This window comes from Enhydra lutris, unplaced genomic scaffold (genome assembly GCF_002288905.1).
Source record: "Enhydra lutris kenyoni isolate GAN:26980312 unplaced genomic scaffold, ASM228890v2 scaffoldscaffold13, whole genome shotgun sequence".
In the NCBI taxonomy this organism is placed as follows: Eukaryota; Metazoa; Chordata; class Mammalia; order Carnivora; family Mustelidae; genus Enhydra; species Enhydra lutris.
Window position 1 is genome coordinate 27,553,877 of NW_019154097.1, and position 23,592 is coordinate 27,577,468.

The window sequence follows — 23,592 nt, forward strand, 5'->3', positions numbered from 1 at the left end:
GGCCAAATGTTCCTTCCTCTGGGAGCACACCCACTCACCTTAACCACCCTCTTCACGGAGCCATTAAAAATAATGAATAGCAATTCATAGCAGAAGAGGGTGGCAGAGATTCAAAATAAAATGGAAAGGCATATGGGGAGGATGGGAATGGAGGGAGGAGGTGTTTTAAAGTGTTGGCTCTGACACCTTCATGGAACAAGTCCCCCTGCTGGAAAGCCTCACTGGGATAAGGTCCCGAGGTCTAAGGTAGGCACTGTCTCAGCCTGCCGTTCCCAACACGGAGACTGGTGTATCTGGTTTTAAAAATGGTACCTCCAGGGATGATATGTAAAGAAAGCAGAAGCTGCTAACCTCATTTTTGTGGCATATTCCTAGAATTTTAGTACTTCTGTTCCTGGCAAATAATTTATGTGAAGTGGTCTTTTTTTTTTTTTTTTTTCATTTTGAGAACATAGTCTCCTCATTACACCTTCATAATATAACTCAGAAGGTGAAGATCATGTTCTTCCACTGGTGAAATCAGTCCAGGAAAGCCTGTCTTTCTATTTTTGAACCTCCAGTCCTTAACATGTTGGTGGGTCAAAACCTGATGACCTCTGCGTTAGCTTCCCTCCCAAGGTCAGGGCGCCACAGTGGTAAAGGCAGCAAGTCCCAATTAAGAGTCCTTGAGTCTGAGCTCAAATGCCACCTTGTTTTTGTAAAAGAGGGCGCCCTCACACAGCCTAGAAACATTTTTTGATGCCAACAATAACAGCAGATACCTGGAAACTTGTTCACTTGGCCGGAGAATATGTAATTGTCGTGAAATGAAACTCCATGCCAGTAGATGTCACAAGGCAAGCGTCGGCCAAATGGGAACTAGAAGACAGAGGGGAAAAAACTGTGATGATTAACAAGAACTAGAGGAGCAACTATCACCCTGGATGTGTGTTACATACACATTCCCCGTGACCTGTTGCATATCACATGATGTAATGCTCATAATAAGCACGTGAAGTAGATGAAAGCCTTTCTCATTTTATAGGTGAAGAAACCATCTCAGGCAGGTTAAAGAACTTGCTCAAGGTCACAACCAGGGAGGGGCGGCATTCTGACTCTGTGTAGCAGGCACCATACTCATGGCTTCACACCTATCCTTTCATTTTAATCCTCCTAACTACCCTAGAAAAAATTGTTCCCATTTTACTGGGGAGAAAATTGGGGATGAAAAAGGTATCTAATATGCCCAAAGTAACACAGAGCTGGTAAGGAGAGGAATTGGGATTTGAACCCAGGTCTATCTGAACCCCGAGCCATACTTCTCTTTCTCTAAAAACCTGCAACTCCCAAGTCAGTCCCCCCAAAAATGAGCTCACGCTCTCTCACTCACGCTCTCTCACTCACGCTCTCTCATTCTCTCTTCCCTGCTCCCCCAAACACACACGTTCCATGAAGGGAGGCTGCATCCCCAGTGCTTCCTGGCATTCAAGAAAAGCTTTTTGGATAAATAAATGAACGAACTGGTAATGGTAATCTGACTCAAGGTGACATAACCAGATTCTCTCTTCGAGGAATTTGGAAATCTAAGATGCCAGCCAGCCTCTGCTGGCCCTTGATCTGGAAGTGATAAAAAGCCAGAGCCAGGCAGATGTGCTTGGCTGTGAGCACAGAGAAGCACAGGCAGCCCAGCTGATGAGAGAGAAGGAAGGAGGAGGTGCAGAGAGGAAAGTGACGGTGAGACCAGGGGGCCCTGGTGACAGACTGAGTGACTTTAGTTCCTAGGGCTTCTAGATCCTAGGTCCAGACGCTCCTGAGCCTCAAGGCCCCTCCTGTCCTTGGATCCTGTAAGGCAGCCTTATATTCTTAGAATATAGCCCCTCTTTGCACACACTATAGGGTTTCCTTATTAGCAGCCAGAAAAATCCTTCTGTGAGACAGAAAGCCCTGCTCTATCCACTATATCCTGCTGCCTCTCAAAGTTATCAGCAAGTTCTACATTTACAGAATTCCTTTTTTTAAATCTATAAGTCAGAAGACCCTTGTTAAAGGAAAAAAGTGAGGACATGTCAGTTCATATTTGGAACTTGCTTGTTAGAAGTCCAGATAAAGAGAGATGCCAACACACTGAACACAATCACTTGACTTTCCCATCCTAAGACTACAGCTAATCAGGATTTTTGTCTGCTCCAAGTTGAGAGAGCTTAAGTTCCAATGGAAAAGCATAGCATTACTAATGAAATGGTGGTGACTTGATGCTTTCCAACTATTCTAAATTAAAATGAAGGCAAAGAGACTAAGCCCTTTAAATCATTCACATTATTTCAAAGCTGTGCCAAAGTAAGGCATATGTTACACATTCTATTAGCATGAACAACTTTCATCTATAATTTATAGCATTTCACTTGTTTTCTTTGCATCCAATGGACTGAAGTTATTAATTCAGTAGTCATAAATACAAAGAGATACAGCATATGTTACTTTCTTCCAGCTGCTAAGTGCTAACAGAGGGAAGGGGAAAATAACTTCACCAGGGAAGTTTCCCTAAAAAGCACACTATCCAAGCAAAGTTTACTAAGATTTAAGTGACCGTGCTGCCTGTAATGTGGGACCAACACCTGCTCCATGTCAGCAGATAACGAATGACTCCTTATCACCTTTACGGTTACCCTTCAACCCTTGCCAACCTCATGAGTCCCAAATTCACACTTCATTCAGCAGTGCCTTCAGATCATTCAGTTTTGAGAAACTGTGGGTTTTTAAAATCCATTCATTCAGTAATTGCTATGTGCCAGACACTGTGCTAGGTGCTGAGAACACAGAGAAACGCAATTTTAAATAGGTCCCAGGACTTCAAAATCCCTCCTCTTTTTAAGATTTTTTAAAAAACTGCTTAAACATCATACTCAATGGTGAAAGACTGAAAGCTTTTCCTCGAAGATCAAGAATGAGATAAGGATGCCCACTTTCACCACTTTTATTCAACAGAGTATTGTAAGAGCAAAAGGCAAGAAAATGAAATGAAGTATCCAAATTGGAAAGGAAGAAGTAAAATTATCTGTTTGCAGATGACATGATCTTATATGTAGAAAACCATAAAGATTACACACACATATACACATACAGTTAGAAATAATAAGTGAATTCAGAAAAATTATAGGATAAAAAATCAATACATAAAAATCAGTTTTTCTATATACTAACCATGAATGATCCAAAAAGGAAATTAAGAAAACAATTACATTTATAATAACATCAAAAAGAATAAAATACTTAGGAATTAGCTTAAACAAGGAGATAAAAGACTATATGCCAAAAACTATAAAATGTTGCTGAAAGAAATTAAAGAAGACATGCATAAGTATAAAGATATCCCATGTTCATGGATTAGAAGACTTTATATTGTTAGGATGTCAATACTACAAAAAGCAATGTACAGATTCAATGAAATCCCTATCAAAATCCAAATGACTGGGGCGCCTGGGTGGCTCAGTGGGTTAAAGCCTCTGCCTTCGGCTCAGGTCATGGTCCCAGGGTCCTGGGATCAAGCCCCACATTGGCTCTCTGCTCAGCGGGGAGCCTGCTTCCCCCTCTCTCTGTGCCTGCCCCTCTGCCTACTTGTGATCTCTGTCTGTCAAATAAATAAATAAATCTTTAAAAAAAAAATCCAAATAACTTTTTTTCTCACAGAAAATATGATAGATAAAACTCTATCATAAAATTCATGTGGAATCTCAAGGAACCCCAAATAACCAAAATAATCTTGAGAAGGAAGAAAATGTTGGAGGTATCACGCTTCCTGATGCCAACTTACAATAAAGCTAAGATAGCGAAACAGTGCATAAAACAACAATGAGAGACAATGAGATATCACTATACAACTACTAGAATGGCCAAAATCCAGAACACTAACAACACAAAATGCTGGCAAGGGTATGGAGGAACAAGAACTCTCACTCATTGCTGATGGAAATGCAAAATGGTACACCTCCTCTGGAAGACAGTTCTTAAAAAGTAAACAAACTTTTACCATATGATCCAGTAATTGTGTTCCTTGGTATTTATCCAAATGGGTTGAAAACTTATGCCCAGAAAAAAAATCTACACATGAATATTTATAGCAGTTTTATTAATAATTGCCAAAACTTGGAAGCAACCAAGATGTCTCTCAGTAGGTAAATGGATAGATAAACTGTGGTGTACCCAGATAATGGAATATTATTCAGTGCTAAAAAAAATGAGCTATTAAGCCAAGAAAAGACATGGAGGGATCTTAAATGCATATTTCTAAATGAATGAAGCCCATTTGAAAAGGTTACATACTGTGTGACTCCAACTATATGACATTCTGGAAAAGGCAAATCTACAGAACCAGTTAAAAGATCAGTGGTTACCATGGATTAGGAGTAAGGGGAGGGATGAATAGGGGAAGCACTGAGGATTTTCAGGGTAGTGACACCACTCTATATAATACCACAACAGTGGATACATATCATTTATTCCTCTGTCCAAGCCCACAGAAGGTACACTACCAAGAATAAGTTTTAATATAAATCATGGACTTCGAGTGATAATGATGTGTCAATATATGTTCATCAACTGCAACAAATGTACCATTCTGGCAGGCAATTCTGATAGCTGGGGAGGCTATGCATATGTAGGGTCAGTGACCATATGTGAAATCTCTGTTCCTTCAGCTCAATTTTGTAGTGAACCAAAAATAGTTCTAATAAAAAAAAAAGTAAATTAATAAAGACCAGGATGTTACTGGCATAAATACAGACAGATTAATGGGATAGGATACAGAACCCAGAATTAAACCCTGACATATACGGTCAAATTGTTTTTGACAAGAATGACAAGACTATTTGATGGGGAAAGGATATTCTGTTCAACAATTGCTGCTAGGAAAACTGGATATCCACATGCAAAAAGAATGAAGTTGGACCCTTACCTTTCACCATATACAAATATTAACTCAAAATAAGTAAAAGACCCAATCATAAGGGCTAAAACTATAAAGCTCTTAGTAGAAAATACAGGGAATAAGCTTTATGATATTTAATTTGGCAATGATTTCTTGATATGACAAAGTACAGATAACAAAAGGAAAAATAAATAAATTGAACTTCATTGAAATTAAAACTTCTTTTCATCAAAGGACACTTGTCAACAGAATGAAAGGGAAGCCCATGGAATAGGAGAAAATATTTGAAAATCATGTATCTGATAAGGGATTAATATTCAGAATATATTTTAAAACTTTCACAACTCAAGAACAACAAAAACAATTTAAAAATGGGCAAAGAAAGGACCTGAATAGACATTTCTCAAAAGAGGACATACAGATGGCTAATAAGCACATGAAAAGATGCTCAACAACACTAATCACTAGGAAAATTCAAATCAAAACCACAATGAGATACAACTTCACACTCATTAGGATGGCTAGCTTAAAAAATAATAAAAAGGAAATAAGTGTTGATGAGGATGTAGAGAAATTGGAACCCTCAGGCACTGGGAATGTAAAAAGCTGCTGTGGAAAATGAAATTGTCACATGATCCAGTAATTCTACTTCTGAGTATTTACCCAAAAGAACTGAAATCGGGGACTCAAACAGATACTGATACACAAATGTTAAGCATTATTCACAACAGCCAAAGGTGGAAACAGTCCAAGTGTCCATTAACTGTCCATCAACAGACAAAATGTGGTATATCCATACACTGTAAGATTACTCAGCCTGGAACAACATAGATGAGACCCTGAAGACATTATGCCAAGTGAAATAAATCAGACACGGAATATTGTATGGTTCCACTCTGTGAGGTAGCTAGAGTAGTCAAATTCATAGAGATGCAAAGTAGAACAGTGGTTTCCAGGGGATGGGAAGGGGGAAATGGGGTGTTGTTTAATGGGTACTGAATTTCAGTTTGGGGAGATGGAAAATGTTCTGGAGATGGATGATGCTGATAGTTGCACAACAAGGTGAATGTATTTAATGCTACTAAATTGTACACTTACAAGCAGTTAAGATGATAACTTTTGTTATGTATATTTCACCACAATAAAACAACAGTAAGAAACTGCTTACCCCTGGGGGCTAAGGGGCCATTCCTGGCTCTACTCTGAGCTCTCTCTATAGCCTGGAATGCTACGTGGCTTTTCATGGGGCAGCTGAAAATTGACAATGTTTCTCAGACTCCCCCACTCCCCATCTTTCTAAGGTCAGCACCATCTTCCCAGTTATCCAGATTCTGAATTCTAAAAGGAGTCATCTTTCCTTTTCTCTTCTTCAAACTGTTTTGGAAAAAGGACTAGTTTTGGGGTCGAAAGACCTGAGAGTTCTAGACTTGTTCCATCACTTACTACAAGGTCTTAAGCAACCAAAATCTTTGTGTCCTCCATTGACTGAGATGAGAAAACATGTCAAAGCACAACAGGAACCAAACAAGATAATAGAAATGAAAATGCTTTGTACATTCCACAATACAAATCTGAGTTGATCGTTGATGTATTTACTCATTAAGTGTTAAGAACCTAGTGCGTGGGGCAGTGTCTCAGGTGGCAAGGACACAGGGGAACATGTCTGCTTCCATGGAGCATACAGTCCATGGGGGAAAAAGAGTTGACTCAAATAGTCACTCCCAATGTATCCCCACAAACTACGGTAAGGGCTGTGAAATGAGGTCCAGAGAGCAATGAAGACACAGGGAGAGCCCATCACATCTGGGAAGTCAGAGCAGTCTGCTCCGAGTAGGGGGACCACATATTCATTAGCACAGGACAGCTCCCCTTTACACCTGGTGTCCTGGTGTTAATATTAATACAGGGTTTTGGTTTTTTTTCCACTTTCAAATGTATCCCAGTTTGAACAGCAAACTGAGTGGTCACCCTGCTCCTGAGAAAAGGCTATTTGAGCTGAGATTGGAAAGAATAACAGGCAGATGAGGAAGGAAGAGTATTCTAAGCAGAGAACAAATATGTAAAAGCCCAGAGGTCAGAGTGACCATGACGCACTGGAAAGCCTGAAGGCAGGTCAAGGTGGCTGGGGGTACAGAGGACCAGAGGAAAGTAGTGTGACATGTGGCTGAAGACCTAGACAGAGGCCGATGGTGTAGGGCTGCCCCCAGCTGGATAGCAGAAACAGAAGGTCATGTGGAGAGCAGACGAAGACGGACCAGAGAGGCGGAGAGCATGAGCCATAAAAGGCCAGCGGGGAGAGTGTTTCAAGACAAAGAGAAGGGTGAACAGCGTGAACGCGGCTGACAGGTCAAGTAGGTTGGAAACTAACAACCGCCCGCTGGCTATGACGACATGGAGAGCTTCAGGACCATGTCAGCCCACAGGGATCACCTTTCTGGTCCCTTCAGCACCTGCTATGCTTATCACAACACACTATTGTGTACTTCACATGCAACCCGTATCTCCCTCAGAACGCCAGGGATTTCTAGGACCTGGAACAATTTGACATACTTGTCTCAGGTCTCTGAGAATGACTAACCAGGTGTCCAATTTGTCCTAGGCCCATAGGAAAATTAGAACCATAATCCTGAGAATCACCCATAACTCCCTTCCCTCCCCAGTATCTAACTGGTCAGCAAGTCTTCCGGTTTACCTCCTAATTTATTTTTACATTTCTTCTCTCTACTTTAATGCCCAGTGCCGTTGTCAAACTTTGAGGCTTCCTCTCTCGCCTGGATGAGACGTTTGTTAGTCACACATGAACGACAGTAACTAGCATACCCTCCCCCCCACATACTACCATCTTTGCCACAAAGAAAGATTCTCCCTCAGCGTATACACCTGTGTGGACCCAAAATCCTTTTCCTTCTAGGTAAGAACAAACTTGCCAGGCTCCTGCAAGAACTGAAACCATTAAATGTCTTTTGAGCATATTTGTGCTTAAGGAATTGATGTCTGGGTCCCCCTTCTAATAAATAGCCCAAAGAGCAAGTTCAAACCCCCTGAGGGATTTTACAAAATGAAATTTCACAGTGAATGCTGATGAAAGCACAATTCACATTTCTGTACTTTGTGAATGATTTTCTTCATAAAGCTTCTTCATGAAAGAAAATCTTTCAAGTGATTGGGCATAAAAGTGGCAAATAAGCTTTGATATGGGCAAGTGTATGTGTAATATATCTACAGGGGGAAATGACCCAAATTACTGCTTTAAAATGAGAGGCCCAAAGCACTGCGGGGAAATCCAAGGAAGGGGTAGAAGCCAGAGCATCTCACTTGGGCTAGGAAGAGCCCCGCTCCAGCCTCAACCCGCCACACCCCACCCAGAGACTTTGACACGCTGCTGACCTTGCCCCTCTCCAGCTCACCTACGGTGGAGTTAAACAACAGCTGTAAAACCCATCTGCCTCCCTGGGCTGTCATGCGGACTGAGGTAGTGCCTGAGAAAGCACTTTGTGAAAAGCAAATTGCTGTTATGTAGGATAGCCTATTATTTTTAATGCCCAAGGAAATCACCTCAACAAGTAACTTCAATTAAAAAAGATGCTAACCAAATATCAAGCACCATTAGGACAGCTCTTGAATAAGAACACCGCAGTGTACTTGCACTTGGGAAACCCTAGCTGACGCCCCCGGGCAGAGCTAATGGATTTCTCTCCAGTGTCCCCTCTGTATTCGGTCGATGCCTATAGTACAGGCACTGCTTTGCAGGGTATTAATGTGTACATGCCTGCCTCTCCATCAGAGAGAAGGCTTCAGGGTAGACACACTTGATTCTCTCCACCTTCTCCCAGGCCTACCCTCTGTGGCAGGCAGCCTCTAAGATAGTCTCCAATTATCCCTGCCTCCTGGAATTCGGGCCCCTGTGTAGTCTTCTCCCACAACTGGCACAGGCTTGGTCCGTGGAACCAAAAGCTACAGCAGAAGAAGGGATGGAATGTCGAGACTGTGGCTTCTGTCTTGGGTGCACTGTGTGTGTGTGTGTGTGTGTGTGTGTGTGTGTGTGCGCTCACGCACCTCTGGCTGGCTGGCTGGTTGGCTCCCATCTCTCTCTCTCTCATCATCATCACTCACTACGGAGAGTGCCTAGGGAGAGGGAAGAAATCAAAGCCTCCTGCCAAAAGCCGTGGGAATGAACTTGGAAGTGGGTCCTACCACCCCGATCGAGTCTTCAGAGGCTGCGGCCCCGTGAGAGACCCTGAGCCAAAACCGCAGCTAAGCCACTCCCAGACTCCTCATCCTCAGGAAGTGTGTGAGTAATAAATGTGTGATGTTTTCACTGCTAAGCTTTGGAGAAATCTATTACACAGTAGTAGATAATGAATACACTATTCTGGGTTTATAACAGTGCCTTAGAGAATGAAAGCATTCTAAGAACGAAGGAATTTAAGATTAATATATCCTTAAAAGAAATTCAATAATTATTATTTATTCAGTACTTAATTGCATGCAAGATATCCTACATATATGCCTCCATTTTGCACATGAAAAAAAAATACAGTTCTGTTGCTGGTAAGTGGCAAACCCAGAATTTGAAGTCATGTTGATCTATCTCCAAAGACTGTGCTCTTTTGGCTCCACTAAACTGAATGGATGGATAGATGGATTAATCTGTGGGGGGAAAAATAAGCATGTATATCTATGCAAAAAAAGAGCTGTGGTTAACACTTCAAGGAAGAGCATAGCCCAGAAAAGCCCAGAGAAGACCAGTTAAGACAAGAAAAGGACTGAGCAATTGCCCTTCAAGGATGGACTGAAAACATAGCACTCTTTTCTTTAATCAGGAAAGCAAGCAGACAAAGAAAATACTGGTGGAGATCCATCAAATGCTGAAGGGTGTGACCAGATAGAAAATGGCTCCATCTGCCAAATCTGAGCATATCAAAAGAAGATGAGTCCCCTCTTTGAAGCCTGAGAGAGGCAGGCTAGCTCACTCTTCTCTTGTTCACATCTCAGCTAATGGCATCACTATCCTCCCAGACAGGTGAGAAGCACCAACCACCCAACTGAGGGGCCACAGGGAGATTCTGGGGTCCCACCTACCTGTGGAAAATGGGCTAACAAGAAAAGGCCTCCCCACGCAGGGGAGGGACTGGCCAGCTTCCTGACCACAGCATCTCTGGATGGGGTAGGGTAGGGTGGGGGGGGGAGTCCATACATAGGGCAACCCCAAGCCTATTTCTTCAGCAGGAACAATAATGACAATGTGATTTGGGTTATTAGATGAATTAATAATGCATCTAAGCCACCTAGCCCTGTGCCTGGCACATGATGCGAAATATATAGTAGGTGTTCAAAAAATGCTGCTTTCTTTCTTCTCTCCATGTTTTCCCAACACACTTCACCCCATACTTACTGACTGGTAAAATATTACCCAAAGGAGATGGTGGAGGGAGTGTTTTCTAGGGCCAGTCCAAGGTTAAAGGTGCACAGGGTATATCCAAGGTATTTGAACCCATATAGGTCTTCCTGGATATGCACCTAACCTCTGGGGAAAGCCTATACTCACACCAAATCTCCTTGACCTGACTTCTAGAACCTGGGTTCAAATCTCAACCCTGCCAGCTTCTAAGGCTTTTGGTTTTAACATCTGAGAAAGAGGACTAGCAAAGCCTCCATCAGAGAGGGTATCAGGAAGATTAAAAACAATTATGTAAGTGAAAAAAATGTTTGTGACTAGTCTGGCACATAGAAGGAGCTAAGTTAGTCCTTGTAAGGACCTATTTAACCAGAGGCTTCCATTAAGGTTAAACAACAACCTTGTTGTTTAACCCTTTAACTGTCCCTGCTCCCCTTCCCTCAGGGGACTGACTTAAAAACAAGTCCAGGAAACCAGCCCCAGGTAACAAAGCCCAGATACAAGGGTGGGCCAGGCCAGGTGGAGACATCTGATCAGTGGGGGGTTGCATACTGTCTCCCTAGCTACCAAGGAGTATGGGCCCCGTCCTTTGGGAGCCTTTTGGGCACTAATTCTAACCAAGGTGTGATAGGCTAGGTCAAATGTCTACTATAGGGTAAACTGTAATTCAATTGGTCACCTAGCATCACTGTGCAGCTTTCTCTGTGTGTTACAATCTCATTGGCCACCTGTGTGTGGCCAGACCTGACCGCAGGGCCTTTGCCCTTAAAAGCTAGTCTGTGAAACAGAGAAGGCTCGCCTTCTCTGTAAGAGGCACAACCCTGGCCGGTCAGTCTGATTCTTGATGCCTGGCACGAAATAAAGCTTTGCTTGACCTTCGCTTTGTATCAGTCTCGCTCCTTTAATCACGGACCCATTTTTGGGGGGCATAACAGTCTTATTACGGTGACAGTAAGCATCCTGGATTGTTCTTCACCTAATTGAGTCCCATGGTGAGAGAGGCAGAGAGGAAAAGTCCCCAGACATCTCCCCCTGTAGAGAAAGCAGAGGTTGGCCCTCAACAAATCCACTTCTTCTAAAACAGTAGTGAATCAAGCATGGCTCCAGGGATTCCAGAGCTGGCCTGGGGTCAAGGCAGATGCGTTATCTGTGTGATGGTCCAGCAGGAACAACTGTTTCTGCTCCATGGGAGGAAAGTGGAACTGAGGAGGGGCTATTTGAGCTGGGTGTGAAATAGGTGTTTGCCAGGCAGAGATAAGGAGAAAGGAAAATCAGGTGGAGAGCAGAGTGCGTGCAAGGCAGGGATTCTGGAGAGCACAAGAAGGTCTACATACCTACAGCCCAGGGTGAGTAGGGGAGATAAAGCTGGATGGGTCTCATTGACCCAGACAGGTCATGAAGGGCTCACAGGGCAAGTGGACAGAACTTGATTCTGCAGGTAGAGGAGAGCCAAGGGAAGTACTCCAGCAGGGCTATGCCAGATCTGGCTGAAATGGAGAATGGAAGGGAGGTAGGACAGAACTAAGGGCAGCCAGATGCATGAGGAATCCGGCCAAGGCTAGGAGAGTGGGGACAGGGTGGAGTGGTGATGGGGCAAGGAGAGAAAGAGTGTGTTGCAAGTCGGGGTGAGGGAAGGCACAGAGGTGTAAGAGCACATCACCAGTTTCATGCGTAAGAACAGCTTTGACAGCCAGTGCACTTTAAAGAAGCCCCTTCTTTCATGCCCATGGGCTGACAGTCCTCTCTCACCTCCTCGAGATTCCTAGTTGTTGGAGACTCTGAATGGAGAGGATCCCACAGGGATAACTAGCACTCTGAGGAGCCTTCCAATTTAATAAAGTTGCCGTCTGGCTCCAATGGGTTTCCCAGAAAGACAATAATTACTCATCCACTAATAGAGCCAATAAATATAGCAAAAGGATAAGTAATTAACAACCTTTGCTGGAAAGTAGCAATTCTTGTGATCTATGAAGTTTCCTTTTCCTGTTCACTTCTTGGTTATTGCAAATATGATACTCTGGGTAAGCATGCCATTTGTCGTTCACTGAGTTAATCACCAAAGTACATTGTAATTTTTTATTAAATCCATTCATTATAATTGACTCATATGAATTAGAGCTGGAAGAGCTGCAGTGAGGCCTCCAACCACCTTGCTTCTGCTTCTGATCACAAGACTTCTAATGAGATCAGAATTGTTACCAAACAATTGAACTATAGAAAAAAGGCCCATGTTAGCAGGAGGAGAGGAGAACCTTGTCCCTCTCATAATTTCAATGCCCCATAGCAATCTCCTCCAGTTATTTATTCTGGTATCTAATTTCCCACTCGTAAAGAATCTTTATTAGTAGTAATTATACCAGCCAAGAGAAAAAGAAAAAGTTCACAAACTTCTAAAGTGATTTACCTCTTGGCTTGCAGTTTTAATTAAAATTTCAGTTTATTTGGCGAATCACTCTGAAAAGATCAGATACCAAGTTAGCACTATGTTCTTTTTCCACTTTCCAGTTCACAAGGGTGACACAAACAACAAAATACCCACATTAAGTGACTCTTACTCCATTCCACTATAACTCAGCCTATGAAAAAGGGTTGTAGTATCAATTATCAATTATAAATTAACCCTAGTATGTTCTGTAAATTTATTGATGAGGTTTGGGGCAGGCTGCCCCAAAATGCACCACTCTGGTATATTATTTTGAATTAAAGTTACATGAGAAACACACAATGCAAGAAGGATGCTCTGACCGTCCTTTGTCTCCCTGAGAGCAGAAAATAAATCTCCCATGTGAAAGGTGCCCCCTCTATGCCCAGAGGAAAGGAGAAATTCTTATCACCAGCAAGAGAGAATTTGGAACCTCATCGACTATGTAAATGAACCTTGTTACTTCCTCTCTAACTTACTACCTCAAGCTCACACTTCTTTGTCTTTTCAGTTCCTCACAAATTTATTGTTTCCTTGTTAAAAAAGTATAAAAGCTAGCTGTTTGGTTGCTTCTTTGGGTCTCATTCTTCGGGGCCCGGTGGGTACAAGACCAATGCAAATTTGTTCACCCCGGTTAGTCTCTCTCTCGTTGCAGGGGTGTCTCAGCCAATGACCGAGAAGGGTAGAGAGAAATTTCCTTTTTCTCCCCTATACTATCAACAGCTCTCTGCTCCCTCACCATGGGTAAATGATTTCAATTCAACATTCGTCTTCAACTTACCTCAAAGACTTCCACACCAAAACTTTAAGTGTTGTTTATTAACTGAAACAGAAGCAAGGCAAATCAGGTTTCCATTCCAGTAGCACTTTCTTTCCAACCAGGATTATCAAATGACTTTTGCCAAAGTCGTGCCCAACACCTCTTCCAGCAGCTCATCCCCAGTTAACCAGATACCCAGGCCCTTTCAGGACTGTCCACAGTGGCAACTGCACCAGGAAGCTGGTCAAATGCACCATGGTTTAGCTGGAACGTCAATGCATTCACTCAACACACAAGCACATTGTGCCTTTGAGCCAGGTGGTATGCTAGGGGATGCTGAGAGGTTCCACGTATGGGTCAAAGTGTCCATGATGGGAGACAAAAGCTGGAGAGGTGAAAACAGAGGAGGATGAATGAAAGAGTCCTTACCTCCAAAGAGTTCACAGCACAGCAGCTGAGTTAGACACACAGACAGAGCACTGGATGCCTGTAGCCACCATCCTATCAAGCATCTACTATATACCTGCCCCCAAGCTGAGCTCTTTACCCACACGGTGACATTTAATCTCTACATAGCTTCCAAATGGCCATGATACTCCCATTGCGCAGAAGATGTAACCAAGGCTCAGAGGGGTAGGTGACATTTGAGCTGACTCTTGAAGGATAGAGAGGTTGCCAAGGCTACAGAGGAAAGAGGTCACTGGGAGGAAGTAAAAGCCTGTACAAAGGCCAAGCAAGAGCCTGAAGACCCAGTCCTCCTCTGCCTATGGTCATTAACTGTCTGAGCTGCCTTGGGCATTATTGGATCTCTTTGGGGCCTGTTTCCCCGTTTGCCACATGCAGGATACCTCCTATTCTGCAAGTCTATGAGGGCCTGTTCTTCTTTTCCAACAACTGGTTGATTTGTTTTGACCCCAAAGCACCCAATGCTATCTTAATTATGACACTAAGGGACAAAGAAGTGGTTACCCAGAGCACTTATTAGATAAAGGACAGGCTCTTCCACCCTGAATTCACTTGCTTCTCTGACCCGTGAAGCCACCTGTAACCTCCCAGAGACATCTCACTGCCATGACGGCCTTAAGCCAGCCCACCACATATTGTTAAGAAGAACCGGTACTATTGGGCCAATAACTTCTATAATAATAAAATTGTGACTATGATTTATTGAATCTATATTATGTGCTGCATACTTGCGACTTTACATGAGCTGCTTCAATTCACCCTCGCAACAACACTATCAAGTAGATAGAGATATTGCCATTCCACTTCACAGATGAAGGAACTGAGACTCAGAGCAATTAGATAATTTAGTCTTTAGTAGTGTGTCCAGTAAGTGGTGGAGCAAGGAACAGAATCCAGCCCCATTAAGTCCTCAGTTCCCAGAGAACTAAGTCTAGGAGAAATGAATAAGGTTCCTTTAACAACCATAGAATTCCAGTGACGCACACCATACCGAGGTTGGTGTGTGTTGGACAGGACAGGGGCGGGCCCCAGAGGAAGGGAGCTGCCCCCACCTGGGAGCTCTCCGGGGTGCTGAACTGCCTCTGCTCAAGTACTCTTGACTCAGAGCACGGACATCTGTCTGTCCTAACCCTCACCTTCTGATTTCAGTGCCCATTAGGGCTGCTAACAGAATAGAATGAATGGAAATGGAGTACATCTGGGAGAGAAACAGTTGACTTTTAGAAGTACTGAGCTGGAGGGGACAACAGGACCTTTTACTGGAACTATCCCACAAGGCATTAGAAATACAAGAATGAGAGAAAAGTCAAAGCAAGAGGTAAAACTATGGGAGTCACAGAGGAGAGAACTAAAGAAAGGGTGGTGTATTTTTGGAATGCTTACTGAGAAAGGGAAGCAAAGGGCCAGGGTCAGAGGCCCGTAGCAGTCATAGACAGTGGGCACCAGGAACAAATAACTGAACTCTCCAACCCCAATATGCACTGAAAGGTGTTCAGAGAACACAGAATTTAGTCCCTGGTAGCTTTGAACCTGTGAAAAAATAACCATCACCACTCCACAACCTCCCCCCAAAAAGAAAAAGAAATTATAGTCCTCAAGGGAAAAAGAGAAATTAGCTTGCCATAGGTGACATGATTCAAGTTACTCAAGGTCATACTCACTCTTACTTCAAGTAAAATGGCTCCTTATAAATTTGAGAAAGACCCTGAGCCTCTCTTTGGCCTTTCAAACCATAGAGCCTAAAGGCTTCCATGTTGGGATATTTATAAACACATCTCTCACCCTGCTGGTAACAGAGGTATTAGAAAATCACAATAATTATCTGGTTCCATCCCCACTTCTACCTTCCTACACACCTTACATAGGAATAGTTATACTCTTGTACCAAGTTAGTCTTTTATGCAGGTAAACATGACATGGATCAACTCAGTTAAGCACCAGGGATTCAGAGAAAAAGGTGCAGTTCCTGTCTTTGGGTTGTGAACTTGTAAATAAATCACTCATGCAATATGGCAAACACTCTAGCAGATGAGAGCCAAAGAGCTATGGAAGCACAGAGAAGGGTGTGGGTTCATCTTCTGGGAGAAGAGACGTGGTTCACTAGACACTTGAAAGATGAGCTGGAATTTGCCAAGGCCAGAAGGCATGAAGTTTTGTCTAGGCTGGAGGAGGCCCACGTGCAAAGGCAAGGATATACAAAGCAGCATGATTAGAAGTCTCTTCCGGGAAGGAAAAGCATCTCAGCCATTTCTGTATTCCAGGTGCATCTGCCCAGTGTCTGGGAGGGAGTGGCAAGTCACAGATGCCGGAGGAATGAGTGGCCTGCGGATCAGTGCAGAGGAACAACGCATGACGATGGGGTCTTGGAACAGAAGGGGAACTGAGTGGAACAAGAATCTCTTAAGCCTCAAAACAAATCCTGATGTGAAACTGCTCAGCCATAGGGCAGACATGTGCTGACGATGGCCCTCCATCTCTCCAGTCCAGGCTCTGATAACAGCTCTGCAGGTGAACAAGGCAGCTGCGGGAAAGGAAACATACCCCCTTAATGTGGACCAGTTCGAGAGTGGTGGTCTAGTTCTCAGCTAGAACCCACCTGACTGCCAGGCTTTTGAAAGGAATTACCAGTAAAAACAATCCAATTGGGATGGGAGCGGAGACGAGAGTGTACAGGCCTCCTTATCAAATTTTTGGGGGTCTCCTTTTGTTTCTGATGTTGAACTATACTGTCAAGTTCCAAATCTTCTCATTGTTCACAGCTCAGCACAGCCAACAGCTGTAGCAAAAGCCACTGCTTCACTAGCTCCTTGAGATGAGGGGCTGTTACTCCTCTACTAAGTATTTAAGCAACATCTTTTAATTTATATCATGGCTCAGAACAAACTGATTGATGGCCTAGCTCAGTTGCCAATGGCAGCTGGTATTTCCCTGATAACCAGATAATGAGGCAAATAGCATGAAGTGTGGGTCACCCCGATCCACTGACACGGTTTATTAAGACAAAGCCAGCCCACTCACAGCTTTTAGTCGGCTTCCACCGAGTCCAGGTTCTGAAGCACTCTGGGACGAGTTTAAACACCTCTGTATTTTTGTGGTGTTAGAAAACTGGTGCTTCCTGGGGCACCTGGGTGGCTCAGTGGTTTAAGCCTCTGTCTTCAACTCAGGTCATGATTTCAGGGTCCTGGGATCGAGCCCCACATTGTGCTCTCCGCTCAGTGGAAGTCTGCTTCCCCCTCTCTCTCTGCCTACTTTTGACTTCTGTCAAATAAATAAATGAAATCTTTAAAAAAAAAATCTGGTGTTTCCTGAAGAAACTGGGCCAGTAAAGTTAGCTTTGGGGAAAAAAATCTGCATTCTATTATTATAACTAATGATTAGTAGAAAGACTATAGGATTAAGAAGCAGGGGACCAAGATTCTAGTCCAAATTAATGAACTCATCCACTCAACAAGCATTCCTGAGTGCCTAGTATGTGCTAGCTATGGGCTAAAGGCTGAGGCAGAACAATCTGCTGAGTGTTTACCCTGCACCCGGCACAGCTGTAAGCTCTTCACATGTATCAAATCACTCAGTGCTGCTAACAGCCCTAGGGGGCAGCAATAGTATCCTCTCCATCTTACAGAGGAAATGGACACATAGAGAAGTAAAGTAACTTGCCTCAGTTGTCTGCTTGTTTTAGAGAGAGAGAGCGCCATGCACCTGTGCACATGAAAACAGGGGTGTGGGGTGTAGGGGAAGGTCAGAGGGAGAGAGAGAATTTAAAGCAGGCTCCACGCTCAGCATGGAGCTGACGCAGGACTCGATATCACGGCCTGAGCCAAAAGCAAAGTCAGACACGTAATCGACTGAGCCACCCAGGCGCCCCAGTTGCCTCCTTTTTTAACTTCGTAAGTGGCAAAGCTAGGGCACAGACCCACCCAGTCTGACTCCAGAGATCAGATGAAGCTCCAGCCTTATAGAAGCTCAGAGTTTCTTGAAGGGGCATACAGCTGTGGCCACTTAATGGCTCTATCACCCAAGGAAAAGCTTTTAATCTCTGTATTCATTTTCCATTGCTGCACCAAAACACACACACCCAGTGGCTTCAGACAACAGCCACCTATGGGCTCACAGTTCTTTAGGTCAGAAGTCCACCACGGTATGCTGTTGCTCTGCTCAGATCATCACAAGGCTGAAATGCAGGTGTCGCTAGGGTTGCAACTCCTGTCTGGGCTCAGGGTCATCTTCCGTTCACTGTATGGAAGAATTCCTCTCCTTGCAGTTGTAGGACTGAGGTCCTTATTTTCCTTAGAGCCGCCCGCTGGGGACCATACTCAGCAACTCGAGACTGCCACAGTCTCTTGCCATATTGAGCCCCAAGGGCAGTTCACAAGACTGGATGTCGGCTTTCTTTCAGACTAGCTACAGCACGTCTGTCTCACTTCTGCAACTCAGCCAGAGAAAAATGCTCTGAAACGTCTCACCAGATTTGGTGAGGCCCACCCAGGGGAATCTTTCTTTTGCCGTAATAAAATCACAGGAGTGACAGTTTATCAAATCCACAGGTCCCACCCTCACTCAAAGGAAAAGGATTACATATGGGTGAAGGCCCCACGGGGTCATCTTAGAATTCTGTTTACCACACTTTCTGAGTTTTCCCATTCCTGGTCTGAGGCTAGATTAGACAACAATGGTAATACCACATATATAGTGATTTACAGTTTAATAAAGACCTTCCCACGTATATTATCTCACTGGAACCTTACAATCCAGAGAGTCAGGTGCTCTGGGAGCGAAGGTTAGCCTCACTGGCAGGAAAAAGAATGTAAGGGTTAGTGAATTTAATAACCTTTGGCTTGCCACACTGCGAGAGCAAAGACTTGAACTCAAGTCTTCTGATTCCAACACCTGAGCTCCCTCCTGCAGTCATTGCTGCCACATTGACTGAGAGGACCAGACACATTCCGGTGCCAGGGTCACAAATGAAGGGAAAAGAACACAGACTCTGGAGTATTCAAATCCAAGTTTGCCCCTCATTAGTGATACAGTCTTGGGCAAGTCACTTCCCTTGTCTGGGCATCATCATCTTTAAAATGCGGGGAGTCGGATCGCATGGTCTCCAAGGGCTCTTCTAGCCTCAAGTCAGGGGAAAACAGCTTCATTTGCCCTATGGAAGATTTTTAGCTCCATGTTTCCACTCTCTTGGCTGAAGGAGAACCCCATCACCCTCTTGTAGGTCTACCTGTGGTTTGGGGGAAGGTTTCCATTTTATTAGATTCCTAAGGCTGCCATAACCAATTATCATAAATCGGAGGTCTTAAAACAATAGAAACATAGTATCTCACAGTCCTGGTGGGCAGAAATTTGAAATTAAGGCACTGACAGGGCTGGTTCCTCCTGAGAGATCTGAAAGGGAATCCACTCCATGTCTCTCTTGCTTCTGGAGGGCGCTGCCAATCCCAGGCGCCCTTGGTTTTGAGATGCACCACTCCGATGTCAACCACTCCTGCCTCTGTCGTCACATGGCCTTCACCTCTATGTACCTCAAAGTCTTCTTCTTTTCTATTTCTTATAAGGACACCCATTGGATTTAGGTCCCAACCTTAACTCAGGATCATCTGATCTCAAGATCCCTAACTTAATTACCTCTCCAAAGATTCTGTTTCCAAATAAGGTCCCGTTTGCAGATATTGGTTAAGACTTGGACCTGTCTCTCAGGGGGGACACAATTCAACCCACATCATAAATGGACTCATACATCTCACCATTGATGGAATATAGGTACCTTCCAATCCTTTCTCGTTACAAAGAACACTGCAATAAATATCTTCATTGTATCTCTTTGTGTGCAGAGATAAGAATTGTTCTCTAGAAGTGGAATTGTTTGGGTCACAGAGGATACACACTTTTAACTCTGTTGGCTACTGCTACATATTTTCATCAATGGCATTTATGTGAAATGGTAGCTCATCGTTTTACTTTGCATACTCATGATAATACTAGTGAGACTGAATCTTTTTTTTCAAATATTTATTGGACATTTGAGTTTCCTCTTTCAATGGCTTAAAGAAAAAAGCCTCTAAATAAGTGATTCTCTATCAAAATTATCCAGGAGCTTTTCAAAAGTATGGAGATGCTGATTTAGCAGAGGTGGGCTGGGAGCTAGACATCTAAAGGCTAAAACACTTGCCAGGAGGCCAAGGCACAGCCCCAGGGAAGGACTACTGTACGAAATGTAGTTGTGGGTCTTACTGGCACTTGGTTGTTATGCTGTCAGAGTGCACGGAGGGCTGCTATCTCATACAAAACCTTGAAACTGCATTGAATTGGGGGTGTTGATGGACCAATGCCTATCACTCAGGGGCTCCTTTATGAAGGCCCTCTGGGGAGATTTCTCTCAGCTTTCAGTACTAGGAAAAAATATATTTCTCTTAAGTGATATCTTTCATTTTCTCTGCTGGCACCATGACTTCACAGCTTGGTGTGTTTCTGTTTTCCTTTGGTAACCAGAAAGTCCAGAACCAAATCTGTGTCCCATCAGAAAGACTGTGCAAAATCTTCAGATCTCACATTGCTAGACACTAACTTACTACACCATTTTTATTGTTCCTTTGCTCTGATTTTTTAACCTAAACTTTTAAAAACTTAGAAAAATCTATGTATTTTTGAAAGCCATTTTACATACTTTTGGGGAATAAGATAGGCATAAATACCTATTAAAATAAGCTTATATTTTACCTTGTGAGATGTAAGTGATAATATACAATTTATGCTGAGTTAAGGCCCTCCTTTCAAAACTGACCTATTTTCAAAACTCATCAACGATAATAACAGTTCTACTGTTGGTGTTTAACTAGAAAAAAAATTTCAAAGATGAACTATTCACAACATATCAGTGAAAATGATTAACGCTAGAAAATGGGTTACATAAATTGGCTAGCTGTAGCCATTCAGGTGAAGAAAAGACAGGACTGGGTTTTACAACACAATACCATTCATTTCCAAGTGACTGTCATTGAGTTTCTAAGTGGCGCAAAAGCAATTGCATTTGTATGAGACCTCCTATATTTAGTTTGGTGGCTTTAGAAGTGAAATTAATTTTCAAAAACTTTCGCAAAGTTTTTTTTTACAAAGCAGTTTAACTTTTGGTTCCTTGGTTCCTGTGTCCCTTAAAACAACAGAAAAGCATGCTAATGCTTGCTTTGCTGTCATCTCAATTCCTTCAGCCAGCTACTCCATGGATGTCAACCAATTCACCCCAGTTTTCACAGGATGGTCCAGGTTTCAAAACTGAAAGTCTAGTGCCCCAGGCCCTGCCTCAGTCCCGGGCAAACTGGGATAGTTGGTCGACCTGACACTGGGGCACTTTCCATTTGCCACTGTGTCAGAGGAAGAACCATTAATGGTTCTTCCTACACTTCAAGTCTGAATGGCAGTCACACATCCCCAAGTGGGTCCCAACTGGGAGGGAAACAAAATAAAATTCTGAATTTGCTTCACCTACTAACACCAGTCTGGATTTCACAAAAGATTAGAAGAAATCTTCACAAGACAATGTTCGTAGTCTCCTTCTAAAGAATTCCAGGAAAAGAGAGTCTGTAAAGCTACCTTTGAAACCCATCCTACCACCCATGATCTTTCAAAAATACTAAGTTCGGTCTACAGTGATACTGTTTTCATTCTTAGCACCAAATGAATAAAGAAAATGTAAAGATATGCTATCCACAGGGAGTCAGGTACAAATTATTAGAGACTTCGAAGTAGGTCACCAGAATAAAGTTAAAAGACCAGTAGAAGACAGTCTTTGGACTTGGTGGGGGAGGGGGATGGGCAGGGAGAAAGGTAGACTGAATTCTAACTAAACCTTTAAGAATATTAGAAACCTTTTAGAATAGTGTATTGAGCAAACAGCCTTAAAGCCTATTAATCTATTCCATTCAGAACTAATAATCATAAGTGGGTTCTCCAAAGTAAGTGTTAAAAAAAGAAACAACAGGCTCCAAAAGGATTTTCAGCCTCTCCAGGAATGTAATCTCTAACCAGTCCATCTGGAATTACCTGATCCATACCAGTAAAGTGATCTGCCTGATAGAACTCTGCCTCTCCCCAGAAGAAGGTGATCTGGCCCGAAACAATCCACTTTTTGCTAGAAATTTATTTTTCCTGCTCCGTTCTGCTTATACAAACCTCTCATTTGTACGGTTCCTTGGGGTTTTTTCTCTTTGATGCATGGAGTGCTGCCTGATTGATGAGTTGTTGGATAAAGCCAAAAAGATCTTTAAATGAACTCAGCTGAATTTTGCTTTTTAACAGAAAAGAAGAACTAACATTTATTAGGTGCCTACTGTATGCCAGTTGTTTTAACACTCACTATTTCATTTAATCTCCCAAGGCCCCTGGGGATTGATTGTGTTCATCCACTTTTACAGTTAAGAAAAACAAAGCTCCAAGGTCATTCACATCGTGCTGTGCTAGGGGTTGGGCGTACAATAATAAACATGAGAGTCATAAATAAGAAACCCAAGGGACATGGTTCCTGCTTTCAAGGGGCTTCGGGTCCAGAGGGAATGAGAGACACTTAAAAAATTCTTATGAAAATAATTATGAGTGACCCAGCTTGGGGGAAATCGGGGAATCAGGGAATGCATCCCTGAGAGCTGAAGAAGAGGAAGACCGAGGAGATGGGAAGAGAGAGAGAAAGGAAAACAATTTCTTATTTCCTGGCAGAGAAAATGGCAGGACAGTTCTCAAGATGAGAATGTTCAATTATGTAACCCAAAATAAGACAGTTTATAAGTGGTCACATTGGGTTTCTGAATCCTGTGCTTTCTGACCCCAGAATTCTCCAGAATACATGTCCTCTCTACTGCAGTGCAGTGTGACCAGCTGTGCCTCAAATCTACAGAGGACAGTAGAGCAAAAAAGACCCAATTCCCAGAGATGATACTCAGCATTTTCCAGGCTAGTCTGATCATAAGAATTGCCTAAGGGGGGGATTGTTTAAAAAAAAAAAAAAAAATATATATATATATATATATAGAGAGAGAGAGAGAGAGAGAGAGAGAGAGAGATTGATTCTCCAGGTCCCACCCCTACTGGGAAATCCAACTTTAACAAATGCTGCAGGTGATTTTTATGATCAGACAAGTTTGGGATATGCTGAGTTAAGGCTTCAGAAAACCTAAAACCCAACACGCCAGGCACTTACTTCGCTGCCACCTCCTGGACATTTATAAGAACTGGGTGGAGCTCCTTGAAGTACATTAGCCTTCCAAGAAGAAAAGGAATGGGGATACTAAAAGAAAGAAAACTCTCCAGAGATCAATCAGCCAGCCGGTCACATAAAACTTGCTCCCCTTCCTTTCTTCCAGCTTTCCTGTGGATTTTTACCGTCTCTCATTCCGGATTAAGTAACGTCTTCTCAGTATGGATTATGTGAGTCCTGTCAAAACAAAAGCCATTCCCGTACCAGAAGGCTACTGATTCGGAGTCACCACTAATTAAGGAGTTGAGTAGAGTAACTGAAGCAGACAGATAATAAGAAACTATAAGCCTTGGCTTTCATCTGGGAGAGGTTATGGATTTAGAATCTAAACACCGAAGTTCAAATCCCAGACCTACCCCTTACTAGATGAAACATAGACGAGTTAACGAACCTCTCTGAG

The 23,592-nt window shown here is 43.1% G+C and overlaps 1 protein-coding gene across 1 annotated transcript in view; it reads right to left on the reverse strand.

Annotated features, from left to right (window-relative positions):
* Positions 1–23,592, reverse strand: part of LOC111146358 (tubulin tyrosine ligase like 11) — a 222,486-nt gene that overhangs the window by 177,292 nt on the left and 21,602 nt on the right. Inside the window, exon 2 of the mRNA XM_022501885.1 lies at positions 762–858. Coding sequence (XP_022357593.1) covers positions 762–858 — 97 coding nt within the window. The remainder of the gene's footprint in view (positions 1–761; positions 859–23,592) is intronic.